Source organism: Schistocerca cancellata, chromosome 2 (assembly GCF_023864275.1).
Source record: "Schistocerca cancellata isolate TAMUIC-IGC-003103 chromosome 2, iqSchCanc2.1, whole genome shotgun sequence".
Classification (NCBI taxonomy): domain Eukaryota; kingdom Metazoa; phylum Arthropoda; class Insecta; order Orthoptera; family Acrididae; genus Schistocerca; species Schistocerca cancellata.
In genome coordinates this window covers 57276921-57297364 of record NC_064627.1, presented here as the reverse complement: position 1 = coordinate 57297364, position 20444 = coordinate 57276921, and the positions used below count along the sequence as shown (strand labels likewise).

Sequence of the window (20444 nt, the reverse complement as noted above, 5' to 3'; positions counted from 1 at the left end):
AATGACAAAGGAGAAATAAATACAAAAGGGCCAATACATATTATTTCGTGTTACTGGACGTATTGAAAGCTAACTTATTTCAAGAAATTCAAAGCTTTGTATGTATAAAACCCTTATCATACTGATATACGCTTGTGAGACATGAACACTAAGAAAATCAGAAGAAGCAAAATTAAGGATAGAACGGCAATATTTGAGGAAGACATTTGGCGGGGTTCAAGATGATAACACAGCGGAATGGAGAATATTAACTATCAAAGAAGTATATGATTGGTATGGAGAGCCAGACATCGTATCCAAAATTAAAGCTAGGCGACTTTGTTGAATTGGACACATACTTCGAGCTCAATAAGAGAGGAAAATCTGTCAAGTCTGCTCGGAACATGCTCGAGGAAGAAGGCCGCTTGAAAGACCAGAAGTGCGCTACAACAGAATGAACGTGAAAATCTTACATGTGATGAACTGGACTGGAAAATTAAATGTCAAGATAGAACTACCTGCTATTGCATTGTGATGTGAGGAGCGAATAACTTTCATAGGCTAATAACAACCAGCGGAAAAATGCTACTATCGGAGCACAAAGAAATGAAACATGATTTTGTTTATTTAAAAGACTGACTGAAAGTAGGGTACCATCTGCCCCGTTCTACCTTGCTCAGCACCTTTAAAAATGTTCCAAAAACTTTTGGCATGCGAACATATTCGTGGTTTTTTGCTGAGCATCTTTAAAAATGTTCCAAAAACTTTAGGCATGCGAACATATTCGCGGTTTTTTTTTAACATGCAACTCACCTCATACTTTCTCAAGCTCTCCTAACTGTAACTCACTGACAGCCACCAATCCATCGCTGTAAATCGCTCGTATCCATCCACTCCCAGTTACCCTGTCTCACTCACTCATTCAACCCAACTCATTCTCATTATCGTGCGTCTCTCTGCCATTGTCTCTGTATCACAGGCACAGTCCCTTTCCTTCTGTTCCACTTCTACACTCCCACTGTCGCTGTCTCTTTCTCTCTGTTACTGTTAGTATCTCATTCCTTCCTTCCTACTGCTGCTATTTCTTTTCACTGTCATTGCCATATACTCTGTTTCTCATTGTAACTGGTTCTCAGCCATTTCCACTTTCTCCTCTCTTTATTCCTCTCGCACTGCCACTATCACCTTCACTCTTTTCCTACCACTTTTCTATCACTGTCAAATATGTTCCTCGGACATTGTGTCCTTTTTATCTCATTGTCTCCTTCGCTCTCTATAACACAACCACAGTCTATCATCCGGTATTTATTACTTTTCCGTGTCTTTGCCGTTGCCACTGTCTTCTTCACTTCCAGAATATAAAACCGCAAATGTGTTCGCATGCCAGAATTTTGGGGAACATTTTTAAAGGTGCTGAGGAAGGCAGAATGGGGCAGCTGATACCCAACTTTTAACTCCTAGTCTCTTAAATAAACACAAACATATTCGGATTTTTCGTGCTCTGATAGGAGCATTTTTCCGCTGGTTCTTTTCTTTTTCCTGCTGCAGCAAGGCATGCAACTCATATTAAAAGAGTTGTATTGGTCATAGAATTTAGGTAGTTTACTTATGTACAACTGAAATAACGAAAAAATAATATTACACCTCTGACCGATTTTACATGCCAAAATATTGAGGATGTACTTGAGTACTACATCATTGGGTTCCCAGATGATAACAGAGACACTTTATAGCACATTTATCCATACTACGTCACGTAATAACTAACTTCTCGCCTCAAACCGGATTTTACGTGCATATTTTACATGAACAAGAAGTGTAACTTTGAACCTCTGGGTCTCAGAAACAGATAAGGATAAGAAGAATATTTTCAAAGTTATTCGAGATTGGGATCTTAGAAATTTATTGTAAAAAATAACAGCCATTTACTGTGCATAGCGACCTCAGAATCCACGGCTGGGTGTTGGAACCCGAAAGACAAGTTTTTGGAGTGTTTCTTGATAACGGATAAGGATTTTTGAAAACGGGGAGAAGTTTCTTCTAGATAAATGCCTAGAGAAAGACAGTTAAAATTTGAGCAGTTTGCAGCGGTTATGTATTATTTAGATTTCGCCTCATATCGGATTTTGCCTATAGAAGTAGGGTAACTTTGAACCTTTGTATCTTGGAAATGGATGAAGACATCAAGTAAATTTTCAATGTTTCTCAAGATCGGGATCTTAGAAATATGGAATCCTCGGCTGGTTTTTGGTACGCAGGTCACTGCGAAAAGATAGTAAAAAGCCAGAATGAGATATTTACTCTGCAGTGGAGTATGCGCTGATATGAAACTTCCTGGCAGATGAGTAGAGCACTTGCCAGCGAAAGTCAAAGGTCCTGAGTTCGAGTGTCGGTCTGGCACACAGTTTTAATCTGCCAAGAAGTTTCATTGTAAAAAGCCGCCTAGGAACTAATGGTGCCTCCGAAAGTCCCATCAAGCTTACAATAGACCACAAAAAATCCAAAAAGAACCAACCATTTTTGCCGGCCGCTGTGGCCGAGCTGTTCTAGGCGCTTCAGTTCGGAACCGCGCGACTGCTATGGTCGCAGGTTCGAATCTTGCCTCGGGCTTGGATGTGCGTGATGTCCTTAGGTTAGTTAGGTTTAAGTAGTTCTAAGTTCTAGGGGACTGATGACCTCAGATGTTGAGTCCCATAGTTGCCACTTGAACCGATCAACCAATTTTCTCCATTTGCCTAAATAGGGGGAAGTGTGAAATATTCATACTTTGACCCTGTAGTGACACTAAGACGATCCTTTTGTTGAGTACGGAAATGGCCCCTAGTTCCAAGAGTTATCCAAATCACCCGACACTACTTTTTCATCACAGTAGAATCAGAGATATGGGCACCGGAAAATTCCGTTTTTATGCACCGTTTTGAAACATATTAGGTAGCAAATTGTCGCTTGTATATCGATAGTAATAATAATAATAATAATAATAATAATAATGAGTAGAATGGTGTGGTGCTAACAGTTATGGCAGTAAGCCACATGCAACGAAATCTCTTGATGACATTACGGGATTCTGTCTAGGGATATGTTCTTGCTCCACAAGAATACCTCAGTTCATTCTGTATTGAAGACAGTCACATAATCTGCATTTCTGGTCTATCCAATTTTTGCTTCCCCCATCCCCCTTCCTTATTCTGCCGACATTGCACCTAATCAGTTCTTTCTCTTTCATCAGATGTAGAAAGCATTTCCAGAATGACGACGACGTGACGTTGGAGGTGGAACGTTTTGTGAATAGCAAAAATATACTCTCCTACAACCAAGATCTTTGCCAAAACTTTGGGAAAAATATGTCATATTCAGGAGTGAATATGTAGAGGATTAACATTTCCACCATGTTTCATGATAAGGACTTGACAGTTTAGAAATGATAATTAAGACTTCTCTTTATCATCTGCAGAGCCATTTGGCATATAAACTTGTACTACTATAGTAGGCGTGGGCTTCGTGTCTATCTTGGCCACAACAATGCGTTCACTATGATGTTTGTAGTAGCTTACCCGCACTCCTATCTTTTTTATAAATTACTAAACCTAGTCCTGCATTACCCCTATTTGATTTTGTATTTGTAACCCTGTATTCACCTGACCAAAAGTCTTGTTCCTCCTGCCACCGAACTTCACTAATTCCCACTATATCTAACTTTAACCTATCCATTTCCCTTTTTAAATTTTCTAACCTACATCCCCTATTAAGGGATCTGACATTCAACGCTCCGTTCCGTAGAACGCCAGTTTTCCTGATTACGACGTCCTCTTGAGTAGTCCCCGCCCGGAGATCCGAATGGGGGACTATTTTACCTCCGGAATATTTTACCAAAGAGGACGCCATGATCATTTAACCATGCCGTAAAGCTGCATGCCATCGGGAAAAATTACGGCTGTAGTTCCCCCTTGCTTTCAGCCGTTCGCAGTACCAGCACAGCAAAGCCGATTTGGTTAGTGTTACAAGGCCAGATCAGTCAATCATACAGACTGTTGATGGGTTTTGCTATTTGGGGAGCAAAATAATTGATGATGGTCGAAGTAGAGAGGATATAAAATGTAGACTGGCAATGGCAAGGAAAGCGTTTCTGAAGAAGAGAAATTTGTTAACATCGAGTATAGATTTAAGTGTCAGGAAGTCGTTTCTGAAAGTATTTGTATGGAGTGTAGCCATGTATGGAAGTGAAACATCGACGATAAATAGTTTGGACAAGAAGAGAATAGAAGATTTCGAAATGTGGTGCTGCAGAAGAATGCTGAAGATTAGATGGGTAGATCACATAACTAATGAGGAGGTATTGAATAGAATTAGGGAGAAGAGGAGTTTGTGGCACAACTTGACTAGAAGAAGGGACCGGTTGGTAGGACATGTTCTGAGGGATCAAGGGATCACAAATTTAGCATTGGAGGGCAGTGTGGAGGGTAAAAATCGTAGAGGGAGACGAAGAGATGAATACACTAAGCAGATTCATAAGGATGTCGCTTGCAGTAGGTACTGGGAGATGAAGAAACTTGCACAGGATAGAGTAGCATGGAGAGCTGCATCAAACCAGTCTCAGGACTGAAGACCACAACAACAAGAACAATTAAGACTTTATGACTACCCGTCACGTATGACGTCGCTGTCACAATAGGAAAGTCGAGCCTGGAATGGAACAGACGGAGCGTTTGCAGTGCCTACGTCAGACGGTGGTCGGCCAGCCGCAACTCGCGGCGAACGGTCGTTCTCCCGTATGGCTAAGTGTGCCAGCCAGCGTCGGTCTTCCGGTGGGTCAGCAACATTCCTGTCCGCGCCGCCGTGCGTCAGACTGCGCACAGCACCGATATTCATCACGCAAAGACATGCTGTATCACTGACACCCCAACCAACAGATCTGTATCCTCACCAATGGCTCTTAACAAGATGATCTTATGGGCGGATCCTCTTCGATTTTATTCGTACTCAAAGGATTTCATGGTCAGTACTAGATTAGATTAGATTAGATTTACTTTCATTCCAATTGATCCGTAGTGAGGAGGTCCTCCAGGATGTGGAACATGTCAGAAAAACAACAATACATGACAAATATTTACAACTAAAACAAATAAGCTAATGTACCATTCCACAGGTCCCAAGTGGAATGATCGTCATTTTTTAATGAACACTAAGAGTCATTTTACAAATACTAATGCACTGAATTTAAAATAAAAAGTTTTTCATTTATTTATAAGGTAATAAACATGTAATACAACTACTGTAATACTTATTTACAATGAACACATTACTGCACTGAAATGGTGCAGAAGTTAGATTATACTTACACACACACACACACACACACACACACACATTTTCAGTGAACACATTACTGCACTGAAATTGTGCAGAAGTTATGTTGTACTTATATACAAATCAGTTGGTTTTACTAAGAAATTCATCAATGGAGTAGAAGGAGTTGGCCACCAATAAATCCTTTAGGCTTCTCTTAAACTGAATTTCATTGGTTGTTAAGCTTTTTATGGCTGCTGGCAAGTTATTGAAAATGTGTGTTCCTCAATAATGCACAACTTTTTGTACAAGACCAAGTGACTTTAAATCCTTGTGAAGATTATTCTTATTTCTAGTATTGATTCCATGAACTGAGCTGTTGGTTTGAAAAAGTGATATATTTTTAATGACAAATTTCATTAAGGAATAAATATATTGGGAAGCTGTAGTTAGTATCCCTAGTTCCCTAAACTAGGATTATTGATATTTTCAAAAATATCGTGCATCCGCTATATCGATATTTTAAAATGCTACAATAATGTACGGTGGGTATATCGACGGAATGTATCGATATATCGATTACGCACTGAAAAGGTATCTATCTAACTGCCTATAAAAATATCGGCTGCACATTGTAAATATACTGCCAATTTAAGAGCTATATAAATATTTAGGTATTGATTTATTATTAGACATTCTTTACATCAACAATCTAGCAGCCTGCCTATCCCCCTTAGAGCAAGAATTGAAATAAAAACGATACACGTCCACGGCTGGCGATAACCACTTTGCTAACAATGGTAACAGCATGCAAGTGGCACAATAAAAGGTGTCCGATGGGTTCGTCGTCCGCCACACATCGGATTTGTCCGGCATACTTCATACGAAATTCCCTGGTTTTTCATTTCTGCCAACGCCAGCGACCTGACAGTTGTAGCGTGCGTGGTGAAGCCAAACGTTGCGGTTTCTGTATGTAGCGCCGGGCGACGATTACGTCGGCATTTTACCTCACAAGTCTCCGCGCACCGTAAAGGCCAATCTTGTCGTTTAGGCTTTTGTTCATCATTTTCAGCGACTGTTTTTGAAGAATGCCGATATGAGGAGATAGCACACTAGTTGCGTCGAAATATGTTTCTTGATGGAAATGGTGTGCTGTTAACTCATATCGGAAATCTTCAAACCGCCACTCACTAGTGCAATTCGACTTCTTTAGTGCCACATACACTTGCTTCACACAGTCAAAGAGAAAGATAGGACGTGATTAAAGTTAAAAAGTAGTAAAACTCCTCCACAAAGTGAAAGTAAAATTATGTTGTACTAGCTTTTCAGAAGGAGAACTTCAACTATTTACCGAAAATGGTGTAAAAATATAATATAAAATAAAAATATCGATGTTATAAGTCGATGTTTTCTACACAAAATATCGATGATCGATTATTGCTCAACAGTCTTAGTCAGTTTCCGGAAATCAAAAAAATGGTTCAAATGGCTCTGAACACTATGGGACTCAACTGCTGTGGTCATAAGTCCCCTAGAACTTAGAACTACTTAAACCTAACTAACCTAAGGACAGCACACAACACCCAGCCATCACGAGGCAGAGAAAATCCCTGACCCCGCCGGGAATCGAACCCGGGAACCCGGGCGTGGGAAGCGAGAACGCTACCGCACGACCACGAGATGCGGGCTTTCCGGAAATCAGTTTAATATATCCGTAGGAGGTCATTCTTAAGCAAACTATAAAAAATCGCTTTTGAAAACTGACGATTTTGGAGCACAGTGAAGTGCAATACATTTTGAGCATGTTAATTGAGTCACAGTCAGCAAAGTGTGTAGTGTGCGAGTCTTATGTGATAGCAAAGCAGTTGGTCAAATTGTCGTCGGTAGCAACCCTTTTCTCAGTTTTATTTGAATTTTATATTGATTTTCAAATTGAAATGTTAATTAATAAATACTGAATCTTAATTTTTAATAAAAGTATAATCTTTTTCTTTCTAGGTACTAATAATCTCCTGAAAATAAATTAAAATTTGATACAGAAATTCTGAAAACCTTATTGTAGATACAGAAGTATTATATCAAGAATACTATTCAGTGTACATAAACAAAAAAGCATTTTATTTAATGTTTGATGTTTCGCATTTTGACTAGATTTATTGTGTATTCCACAAGACATGTAATTTAGCTGGTTTAATCAAACAGTTGTTAGCGGATTAAGGAGCTTCGCTATGGTTTTTAAATATCTGTTCGCACACAGTCTCCTCCTTCTTACGAGTTCATCGTCAAGGATAAGAACATCGTATACTAATTGTATTAAAAATATTTCTAAAGTACCATGCAAGTCGTGACAGGCTCTAAGCACTATGGGACTTAACATGTGAGGTCATCAGTTCCCTAGACTTAGAACAACTCAAACCTAACTAAACTAAGGACATCACATACATCCATGCCCGAAGCAGGATTCCAACCTGCGACCGTTGCAGCAGCGCGGTTCCGAACTGAAGCGCCTAGAACCGCTCGGCCACAGCGGCCGGCGACCGTATGGGTGTCCAACATATGGGTATTGTAGTTTAACATGACAAGAGCACGTCATCTACCAGCAGGTCCATGCGTCGTTCGCTTGGTGCACTTCATCCCACGTTAACATCCTCCATCTGGGTATGATTACTGGTCACTGCCGCATCCCGCGGCCGTGAGGTGCCACCTGATGCGATTAGCGACTCAGCCTCTGTCGTCTACCAACAACTGCTGCGGTTAATCATTCCTGCCAACCTTCTTCCATGATTCGAGTTCACAGTGCCAAGTCCGTATGCCACTTCCATGTCCTGTCTCCAGTGGTATGCAGTTATCAGTGGTACTCGTACAGTTGATTAGCCCTTGCGCCACTAACGGGGCGATGGTTTTGAATGGGTAGACCTAACTCAACCATTCAGGTTCCTCTCAGAGTATGCAGACACATTAGCGCCTTTCTTAGCAATCATATACAACCGCTCACTTGACGAAAGGTCTGTTCCTAAAGACAGTACAGGTTACACCAATATTCAAGAAAGGAAATTGGAGTAACCCACTGAATTACAGGCCCATATCACTGAAGAATCATGATAGAAGGTTGTATACATGGAAGAACCGTGGAGATACTAAAAGGTATCAGATAGATTATATAATGGTAAGACAGAGATTTAGGAACCAGGTTTTAAATTGTAAGACATTTCCAGGGGCAGATGTGGACTCTGACCACAATCTATTGGTTATGACCTGTAGATTGAAACTGAAGAAACTGCAAAAAGGTGGGAATTTAAGGAGATGGGACCTGGATAAACTGAAAGAACCAGAGGTTGTACAGAGTTTCAGGAAGAGCATAAGGGAACAATTGACAGGAATGGGGGAAAGAAATACAGTAGAAGAAGAATGGGTAGCTTTGAGGGATGAAGTAGTGAAGGCAGCAGAGGATCAAGTAGGTAAAAAGACGAGGGCTAGTAGAAATCCTTGGGTAACAGAAGAAATATTGAATTTAATTGATGAAAGGAGAAAATATAAAAATGCAGTAAATGAAGCAGGCAATAAGGAATACAAACGTCTCAAAAATGAGATCGACAGGGAGTGCAAAATGGCTAAGCAGGGATGGCTAGAGGACAAATGCAAGGATGTAGAGGCTTATCTCACTAGGGGTAAGATAGATACTGCTTACAGGAAAATTAAAGAGACCTTTGGAGATAAGAGAACCACTTGTATGAACATCAAGAGCTCAGATGGAAACCCAGTTCTGAGCAAAGAAGGGAAAGCAGAAAGGTGGAAGGAGTATATAGAGGGTCTATACAAGGGCGATGCACTTGAGGACAATATTATGGAAATGAAGAGGATGTAGATGAAGATGAAATGGGAGACACGATACTGCGTGAAGAGTTTGACAGAGCACTGAAAGACCTGAGTCGAAACAAGGCCCCTGGAGTAGACAACGTTCCATTGGAACTACTGACGGCCTTGGGAGTGCCTGTCCTGACAAAACTCTACCATCTGGTGAGCAAGATGTATGAAACAGGCGAAATACTCTCAGACTTCAAGAAGAATATAATAATTCCAATCCCAAAGAAAGCATGTGTTGACAGATGTGAAAATTACTGAACAATCAGTTTAATAAGCCACAGCTGCAAAATACTAACACGAATTCTTTACAGACGAATGAAAAAACTAGTAGAAGCCGACCTCGGGGAAGATCATTTTGGATTCCGTAGAAATACTGGAACACGTGAGGCGATACTGACCTTACGACTTATCTTAGAAGAAAGATTAAGGAAATGCAAACCTACGTTTCTAGCATTCGTAGACTTAGACAAAGCTTTTGACAATGTTGACTGGAATACTCTCTTTCAAATTCTAAAGGTGGCAGGGGTAAAATACAGGGAGCGAAAGGCTATTTACAATTTGTACAGAAACCAGATGGCAGTTATAAGAGTCGAGGGACGTGAAAGGGAAGCAGCGGTTGGGAAGGGAGTAAGACAGGGTTGTAGCCTCTCCCCGATGTTGTTCAATCTGTATTTTGAGCCAGCAGTAAAGGAAAAAATGGTTCAAATGGCTCTGAGCACTATGGGACTTAACATCGATGGTCATCAGTCCCCTAGAACTTAGAACTACTTAAACCTAACTAACGTAGGGACATCACACAACACCAGTATAGGAAACAAAAGAAAAATTCGGAGTAGGTATTAAAATCCATGGAGAAGAAATAAAAACTTTGAGGTTCGCTGATGACATTGTAATTCTGTCAGAGACAGCAAAGGACTTGGAACAGCAGTTGAATGGAATGGATGGTGTCTTGAAGCGAGGATATAAGATGAACATCAACAAAAGCAAAACGAGGATAATGGAATGTAGTCGAATTAAGTCGGGTGATGTTGAGGGTATTAGATTAGGAAATGAGACATTTAAAGTAGTAAAGGAGTTTTGCTATTTGGGGAGCAAAATAACTGATGATAGTCGAAGTAGAGAGGATATAAAATGTAGACTGGCAATGGCAAGGAAAGCGTTTCTGAAGAAGAGAAATTTGTTAACATCGAGTATAGATTTAAGTGTCAGGAAGTCATTTTTGTAAGCATTTGTATGGAGTGTAGCCATGTATGGAAAGGAAACATGGGCGGTAAATAGTTTGGACAAGAAGAGAATAGAAGCTTTCGAAATGTGGTGCTGCAGAAGAATGCTGAAGATTAGATGGGTAGATCACATAACTAATGAGGAAGTATTGAATAGGATTGGGGAGAAGAGAAGTTTGTGGCACAACTTGACCAGAAGAAGGGATCGGTTGGTAGGACATGTTCTGAGGCATCAAGGGATCACCAATTTAGTATTGGAGGGCAGCGTGGAGGGTAAAAATCGTAGGGGGAGACGAAGAGATGAATACACTAAGCAGATTCATAAGGATGTAGGTTGCAGTAGGTACTGGGAGATGAAGAAGCTTGCACAGGATAAAGTAGCATGGAGAGCTGCATCAAACCAGTCTCAGGACTGAAGACCACAACAACAACAACATCACTGACCTCAATTTTCAGTAGGATTTTGGAGAATATACTGTGCTCGAACATTATGAATCACCTTGAAGAACCCACTAAAGAGGCAGTCTACATTACACTTGTCCGTCCTCTGCTGGAACATTGCTGCACGGAATGGGATCCTTAGCAGGTAGGATTGACGGAGGACATCGAAAAAGTGCAAAGGAGGCCACCTCGTTTCGTGTTATCGCTCAATAGGGGTGAGAGTTGGGGTGGCAGTCACTGAAACAAAGGCGGTTTTCTTTGCGGCGAGATCTATTTACGAAATTTGAATCACCAAATTTCTCTTCCGAATGCGTAAATATTTTGTTGACACCGGGAGAAATGATCATAATAATAAAATAAGAGAAATCAGAGCTCGAACGGAAATGTTTCGGTGTTCCTTTTTCCCACGCGCCATTCGAGAGTGGAATGGTAGAGATGTAGTATGAAAATGGTTCGATGAACCCTCTGCCAGGGACTAAGTGTGAATTGTAGAGTGAGCATGATGATGTAGAATGTGCGCAGTAAACCCAAAGGGATCAGTGTTGATTTGGAAAAGTGCTACGATCTTTCACTCACCATCAAAGCGGCCAACACCGTAATACGCGAGCTTGAAGGATAATAGGCGCAAGATCGATTCTGTGTTACGACAACTTCTAATATTCTTCTTGTTAAATATTTTAAATTATCGTTATTTACATTTTTTCAGTTAGTTTGGCATTTTTAGTAATTATTGTCTATCCATTGTACTGTATCTCAATGGCTTTTTTTAGTGTGCTGGAAATGGTGAATGCTGTCGTCAACTTAAAGTAATCTCACTTACTGGAAGAAGGAGATCAAAGTGCTTTGCTTTGCTAAACAAGAGAAAAGTCATTGTAGATCACCACAAAATGCGAACTCGTGCAAACAGATTCGATATTTCATTACGTGAACTTTTTCTTTTGTTAATTCTTAATACCTGCAGCGGAAGTGTCAGAAAAATTAGATTTGCTTTTAAAACATTATGTATCAAAAAATATGCATTAAAGTGCATGACAACTGAGATAGGCAGAGACAGAATAACAGTTTTTATTTATCGGTTCGTGAGTGAAAAATTAGCTGTTTTAATTTTTCGCCTTATTTTAAAGAGCCTTTAGTGTACATTATTTACAACTGCATACATTAACATTGGCTCGCCTGCGTGACTGAGCGTCCAGTGTAACTTATTGTTTGGGAAAAGAAGCCACTCCCTGATTTTATGGGGTGGAATTCGCCATGGCGATGTGCTATGGTCTCTTTGTTTACGGAGGGGGATATGTTTGTAGATAATTTAGTTTAAGAATACGTTGATAATTGTGAGTGGTTCACATGATACCGGTCTCGTAAACTGCCCACGGTCGGGAGAGCAGAATGTTGACCACATGCCCCTCTATATCCGCATCCAGTAATGCCTACAGCTGAGGATGACATGGCGGTCGGTCAGTACAGTTATGCCTGTTCGGATGAAGTTAATTTTTTTTTTAAATTCATTTGATAAGCAATTACGTTTCGTTCTTTTTCCTCCTTTGTATTACATAGTTGAGCGGTTTTATGATGACCTTCACTTCTCCTATTGTGTAGTTGCCATTTCATTTCAGAACAACTGTTGTCATCCAACATCTGCAGTATATTCTAACCTTTGGCTACATCGACAGTTTTGCTGTCTGCACACCCATTCTAGTGAGAAATTATTCCTGACCGGTTTAGCATATTCACAAGACAGAACAAAGATTTAATGTAGAGTCAGAGTTCACATTAGTCCTTTTAACCAATTTTCATTGCAGATTGGAAAGTTATTTGTTGTCACGTGCATACGCTTAGGTAATGCTTCGTCTTGTTCTGACAAACATTACAATTTAAAGAGATATCTGAATGCACATTCATATTGTATTCGGGGCCGTCTAACAATTACCTTATCCAGTTTCCTCACAACGCGCTTTACGCATGTCTGACAGTATGCACTTATGGATAGCTCAGGGAGGCACAGTTCCTCACATAACTCATTGCATCTTTTGTTTTGATGCTGGTAAGCATATACTTTCGTGCACGTGGGCATGACACTTCGATTTGGTACCTGCGACTCATTGTACTTTTTTGTGTTGCCACAGATTCTTGTGGTGTCGATAGTCGAAACGCTTAAGGTGGTTCGATAAATTTCCGATCTACGAGTAGAGTCAACATTGGTTATATGGTTTAGGTCGTGTGTTAGTAACTCGATCTCACGATTCTATTATTTCCAGCAATTCTTCATTTTGTACATTATCTGCAAACTTAATTTTCTAACATAAATCGTAGCATCAAATTTTAAATGCTTCCAGTTTTTTCGTAGTCCGTGTTCGACTTTTTATGTACTAGACTCCAAATACACGCCTAGGTTGAAGGAGGCATTCTTACGCTATGGTCTCTCATAAAACAACGTGCGAAGTTTTTCATCTTTGACCTCTCGAACTGCGTTTTCGCCAGTTCACGTTGTTGATGCTCTTCATCACTTTTGCATTTGTTCCGTTCGTGCTTAGTTGAGATCTACGTACCTTGTCCGTTACGTTCTAAATGTCTTTCAGACATTCGTTAAAATGGCTGAAATGGCTCTAGTGACCGCGAAACTTCGCAATGGTGTCTAGTAACCTTGCACTCCTATTCGTTTTCCGAAATTTTCTTTCACCTTCTCCATTGTTTCTTAGACCTAAAAATAAAATGAAAGCGACAATCAAGTTGCGAACAGGCTGTACTTTTTTATTAATACAGCCTGTTCTTTCTTTGTTTTCTACTTTTAAGAATCTGTAGGACTAATAGTTTGTACACAGACAACGAGAGAATTTGACAATCTCGCGTGTGGTTTTTGAAGTTGTTGTAGGTTGCATAACATCTATTGGTAACGGCAGTTGAATCGACCTGTATAACAATTAAGTATATATACCGGCTGTCAGTATAAATTTGAAAACTTAATAAACTACCGAATAATGTAGATAGATAGTTAAAAATTGATATACATGCTTGGAATGACATGGGGTTTTATTAGAACAAAAAAAAACAGAGTATTGCTAGACGAGTGAAAGATCTCTTGCGCGCGTTGTTTGGTGATGATCGTGTGCTCAGCCGCCACTTTCGTCATGCTTGGCCTCCCAGGTTCCCAGACGTCAGTCCGTGCGATTATTGGCTTTGGGGTTACCTGAAGTCGCAAGTGTATCGTGATCGACCGACATCTCTAGGGATGCTGAAAGACAACATCCGACGGCAATGCCTCACCATAAACTCCGGACACGCTTTACAGTGCTGTTCACAACATTATTCCTCGACTACAGCTATTGTTGAGGAATGATGATAGACATATTGAGCATTTCCTGTAAAGGACATCATCTTTGCTTTGTCTCACTTTGTTATGTTAATTATTGCTATTCTGATCAGATGAAGCGCCATCTGTCGGACATTTTTTGAATTTTTGTATTTTTTTTGTTCTAATAAAACCCCATGGTATTCCAAGCATGTGTGTCAATTTGTACCTCTCTATCTACATTATTTTGTGATTTATTGAGTTTTCAAATTTATACTGACTTTTTGATTACCCGGTATTTGAGATTTATTTCATGCGAAAGTTCCATGAAGGCGTGTGTTATAGACGAAATTAATAGTGCTAGACATTCATTTAGGTGAGATCACAGTCCCTGATGCCAGGATTATGATAATAATTGCACTTGTCCGATCCCTCACCTTTCGTCAGATTTTTGGTATATTTTTAACGTTTTGTTGTCTTCCGTTTCTGTGCAGTGCCGTGAAGCCCAGCCGCCGCATATAATGAACCGAGAAGCGGGACACATAAACGAAGCGTTCGCAGACAACGATGAGTACATCACCAAGATACCGGACGACAGGAACTACGTGGAGATCGACCTCACAGACAAGGTAAGGACAGCCCCCATTGATAAGCTGTACCAGCTGCGAGCCTCCCGTGGAAAACTTAGCTGATTTTTTCGTATATCTCACTTAACTGCTTTCTTTACCGTACCTGTTAAAATGGTCCACGCGGAAAATGCAGTGACATAAGATCGTACGGTTTTGAATTGTGTCAAACTGTACTTAGTTGAGCAAGGGCTCTGCGGGAGCGAAAACTCTCGCTGTAAAGTAGAAATACACTCATGTTCATAAAGAAAACAGAACACCTTGAACTACTAGACATAGGACGCTCATGTTCACAGGACATGTATATTAGTACGAGGGTCACTCCAAAAGAAATGCACACTATTTTTGTAGAAATACAGTTTTCATTCTGCGTGTGTGAAAGTTTTACGCTGTGTAGATACATCCTTCCCACTTATTTTCAAACTTAGTTCAACCTGCCCGTAGGTGGCGCCGTCACAACATGTCTTCAAGATGGCTGCTACACTTGACGTTCGTCAGAAGCAACGTGTTGTCATAGAATTCCCGTGCTGTGAAAACGAGACTGTGGGAAACATCCACAAGAGGTTGAAAAAGGTGTATGGAGATGCTGCTGTCGATCGCAGTACAGTTAGTCCGTGGGCAAGCAGGTTACGTGATGAAAGCAGGCACGGCAATATTGAGGATTGTCCTCGCAGTGGCAGGCCTCGTACTGCACACACTCCAGACAATGTGCAGAGAGTCAACGAATTGGTGACTGCTGACAGACGCATCACAGTGAGCGAATTGTCACGCTACGTTGGGATAGGGGAAGGAAGTGTTTGCAGAATACTGAAAGTATAATGTTACTTAAAATCCGTCTTCATTACAACGCTGGATTTGGACGGGTTACTCTTGTAACTGAAATATCAGATCTGAAGATGGTTCTGAAAGAACCGAAACCGGTCATATGAATAATAAAAAAATTTTTTTGCAATCAAGACGGATTTTAAGTAACATTATAAAATCACTGATTGCTGTTATCCCACAAGACATTATGTCTGTTTTTGCAAATACTGAAAGTGTTGGCGTTGAAAAAGGTTTGTGCCAGGTGGGTTCCCAGGATGTTGACAGTGGCTCACAAAGAAACAACAAAAACGGTATGCAGCGAACTTTTGGAACAGTACGAGAATGGTGGAGAGGAATTTCTTGGAAGAATTGTGACAGGTGACGAAACATGGCTCCATCACTTTTCACCAGAGACGAAGAGGCAGTCAATGTAGTGGCATCATGCAGATTCACCCAAGAAAGAAAATTCAAAACCACACCTTCTGGTGGAAAGTTATGGCTACGGTGTTTTTCGATTCCGAAGGACTCTTGCTTGTGGACAGCATGCCATAAATTCTGATGTATATGTGACGACACTGAAGAAACTTCAAGCTCGACTGAGTCGTGTTCGACCACATCGGCAAAAGCAGGATGTTTTGCTGTTGCACGACAATGCACGGCCACATGTCAGTCATAAAAGCATGGAAGCGATCACAAAACTCGGATTGACAGCACTGAAACACCCGCCTTACTGTCCTGACCTGGCTCCGTGTGACTATCGTCTCTTTGGGAAACTGAAAGACGCTCTTCGTCGAACAAGGTTTGTGCACGCTGCCAAACAGTGGCTCCAACAGGTTGGACCAGAATTTTACCGTTTTTGTGTACTGGCGCTGGTTCCAAGATGACGTAAGGCAGTTGAGAGGCATGGAAATTATGTGGAGAAATGAAAATATTGTTCCTAAAGGATGTATCTACATACTGTAAAACTTTCAAACATTTAGAATAAAAGATGAATTTAAAAAAAAAAATATAGTTGACTTTCTTTTGAAGTGACCCTCGTATTTCTGCAGAAATGATTAGCATTTGAGCAATGTCAGCACGCGGGTTCAAGGTCAACATCGACAACGCGGCACAATACCACCTACCGGTAAATTGTGCCTCTCGTCGGTAAAATGTGCCTCTCGTCGTCGCTATAAACCGAAGCCAATGGATCAGTGTGACTTGAGCAGACGCGCAGGATCCCTCGCAGACGCATGCGCGAACCGTACCGTCAGATCAGTGAGTTTGAAAGAGGGTGCATTATTAGCATGAGAGGATGTGGTGCATCAGTTGGGGAAATTGCTGTTCGTGTAGGACAAAGTGTTTCGGCAGCAATGCAACGGGTGTGTGCAGAATGGTTCACGGAAGGCCGTAGAACACGACGAGATGGGTCGGCTCGCACCACCCAGACATTCCCGCCCAAGAAGATCGGCACCTCATCCAAATGACATTGCAGGACAGATTTAAGTCCTCCTCGGATCTAGCACAACATTGAAACAGTGTAACACATCATACTCTATCAGGGATGACAGTCTAACGCAGTTTATTACGCCATGGGTTACGTGCGCTTCGTCCACTTCTACACCTACTTTTGGCGAATGTACAGAATGTACTAGACGGCAGTAGTGTATGCAATGACGTCACTGGGGACAGGAATGGCATCAGATAGTGTTTTCAGATGAATCCAGGTTCTGTTTGTTTGAATTTGTTTGAAAATGATGACCGCACTTTGGTTCGCCGCAGATAGGGGGAGCGGCATCACAGTGACTGCTTTCCCACAAGACATACAACGCCAACTCAAAGCCTTGTGTGTGTGTGTGACGCTGTTTGGTACAATGACAAAACACATTTGGCGAGTGCCCAGGGCACTGTGCCAATGTGAACTACGTGAATGACATCCTGTCTCGTGGCCACACCCTTTCTGCACAACACCCCAAACGACATTTTTCAGTAAGACAATGCACGAACACATGTCGCTGCACGAACTTGTGCCTTCTTGGTGTCGCAGGATGTCAGCATTTGCCCTGGCCCCGAGATCAACCGACTTGTCGCCAATGGAAACTATATGCGACATAGTGAAACGATGGGTGCAGCACATTGCCAACAACCACAGATGAACTGTGGAACCAGGTGAGTGCAGCGTCGATGGCTATACTACAGGGCGCCATTCGCTCCTTACGCACGTCGATGCCATCTACATCTACATCTACATCTACATCTTTATCCATACTCCGCAAACCACCTGACGGTGTGTGGCGGAGGGTACCTTGAGTACCTCTATCGGTTCTCCCATCTATTCCAGTCTCGTATTGTTCGTGGAAAGAAGGATTGTCGGTATGCCTCTGTGTGGGCTCTAATCTCTCTGATTTTATCCTCATGGTCTCTTCGCGAGATATACGTAGGAGGGAGCAATATACTGATTGACTCTTCGGTGAAGGTAAGTTCTCGAAACTTTGACAAAAGCCCGTACCGAGCTACTGAGCGTCTCTCCTGCAGAGTCTTCCACTGGAGTTTATCTATCGTCTCCGTAACGCTTTCGCGATTACTAAATGATCCTGTAACGAAGCACGCTGCTCTCCGTTGGATCTTCTCTATCTCTTCTATCAACCCTATCTGGTACGGATCCCACACTGCTGAGCAGTATTCAAGCAGTGGGCGAACAAGCGTACTGTAACCTACTTCCTTTGTTTTCGGATTGCATTTCCTTAGGATTCTTCCAATGAATCTCAGTCTGGCATCTGCCTTACCGACGATCAACATTATATGATCATTCCATTTTAAATCACTCCTAATGCGTACTCCCAAATAATCTATGGTATTAACTGCTTCCAGTTGCTGACCTGCTATTTTGTAGCTAAATGATAAAGGATCTATCTTTCTGTATATTCGCAGCACATTACACTTGTCTACATTGAGATTCAATTGCCATTCCCTGCACCATGCGTCAATTCGCTGCAGATCCTCCTGCATTTCAGTACAATTTTCCATTGTTACAATCTCTCGATACACCACAGCATCATCACGCATGGAACAAGTTATCAGGGCCCATGGCGGATCCTGTACCTATTAGGCAACAGGACACATGCTGAACCGAGGTGACTGAAACGCTCATCATTTCTGCAGAACATACTACTGTACACGTCCTGTGAATATGAACGTCCTATCTCTATTCGTTCAAGGTGTTCTGTTTTTCTGGACATCAGTGCATATTTGCTGTGTTGCCACTACTGGCTGCTACAAGAGCTTGCAAAATACGCAGCCACTGAATTTTACACCAGTAAAGCATTATCAAGCTCGAGATCAGTCGAATTATGTATGCAGGATGTAAATCATAACTGTTCACAACATACCACAGTTGTTAAGTGAAGCTGAGACGAACAGTTTGATGTGGGACACTTGTGGTCTGTCCAGCCGGGAAGCAATCTCAGATCGGCCTGCAAAAGCCACGTGTCGTTGGCCCACGGGACAAGGCAGCTAACGACGTGCATGCGTACAGGATATCTAATTTTACGGAACACGGCGCCTTCGGCACGTGGGACAATCTGGTTAGCGTGATTTGGCGCTCTCCAGTGGCAGTTGTCGGCTTTATTTGGCTCGCAAAACATACAGTCTCTTCACGAAAATAGATGTGCATAAGATACTGTTGTTTACATAGTTCCGCGTAGTCAGCGCGTACACAACTTTCCCAGTAGAGCGCGCCCCGCTAAGCACAACAGCGCAGGCGCAGCGCTCGTCCGTCTCCGCCCTACGAGATGGCGCTGCCTTAGAGACGGACCAAATTCTGCTTCCACCGATCCGCGTATTAATATGTAGCGCAGCCAATGAAATTGCTGCTAACGTAGAACCTTTTCTCCTCGCGGATCACACTCGCGCAGTGATACCTGAATGCACGAGGTATTATAACGAGTGTACAGACCCCCGATTAGTCAGTCTGCATTTGTATACACCAGTCTGTACCAGTCTGCATTAGTCTGTACTAGTCTATAGTTAAGTTTCAGTCTGCGCCTAACAAGATTATCATATTCTCGTACATAGCCATGAAGATAAATGTATAGACACTTTGTCGAGTATCAGAGAATAAGATTAACGTACCTAGACCAAAGGAACTTCAGATTGTCTATTGTAAATAGCATCAAGAATCAAGTTACACAATGTTTATGCTTGTTATTATTTTAATACATGTGTGTGAAAATTAATCAAGTTCTGTTTAAAGTTGGTCACCATCAATCTGCTACTCTAAGTGTGCAAGTGGCATTTCATCGTCTGACCTAACGGCAGAAGATAAACATGCCACAATAAGACCACGAGACATATTGCTGACACTTGCCTGCTTCGTTAGGGCGACAAGTCAAATAATCTGATGGTGTGGGTACCGAAGGTCTTACAGTACGTGCACCACAGATACACAAATCTTCTTTCTTTTGCTTGTGCCTTTGTCCCGCAGTTTTCGCAGGTTCGGCATTGTTACAATCGGATATGGCAAGGTTAACTGAAAGGGGTGGCTGGATGACCTTCCTGCCGCCACCACATAGTCCCTGGGACAGATCAGTGTACCGCAGCCGTCTGCATCTAGTGGAAACCACGAAATGGTGTGAACGTCTTTCAAATGTCTGCAAGTCGTGTAAGTGAGGCGGGATGTGGGGACCAGTCCGGTATTCACCTAGTGGGATGTGGAAAACCGCCTAAAAACCACATCCAGACTGACCGGCACACGGGCCCACGTCGTTAATCCGCCAGGCGTATTCGACCCGGGGCCGTCGCGCCTATCCGAGTCCAGGAAGCAGCGCATTAGCGCTCTCTGCTAACCTGGGGGGAATGTGCGTAGGATACACAAATAAAAACTTGAATTTCCGTGAACGCGTAATATGACGAAAATAAAAGATACATGTCCACTCAGTAAGTTCACCAAATCAAACA

General features: G+C 41.8%; 1 protein-coding gene across 3 annotated transcripts in view; it reads left to right on the top strand.

Moving 5' to 3' along the window:
- LOC126161329 (solute carrier organic anion transporter family member 4A1) overlaps window positions 1–20444 on the top strand; it is a 1079633-nt gene that overhangs the window by 302264 nt on the left and 756925 nt on the right. For all 3 annotated transcript variants that reach the window (XM_049917087.1, XM_049917085.1, XM_049917086.1), the window contains one exon: window positions 14574–14708. In XM_049917087.1, the coding sequence (XP_049773044.1) occupies window positions 14601–14708 (108 nt within the window). In that variant the 5' untranslated portion in view covers window positions 14574–14600. The remainder of the gene's footprint in view (window positions 1–14573; window positions 14709–20444) is intronic.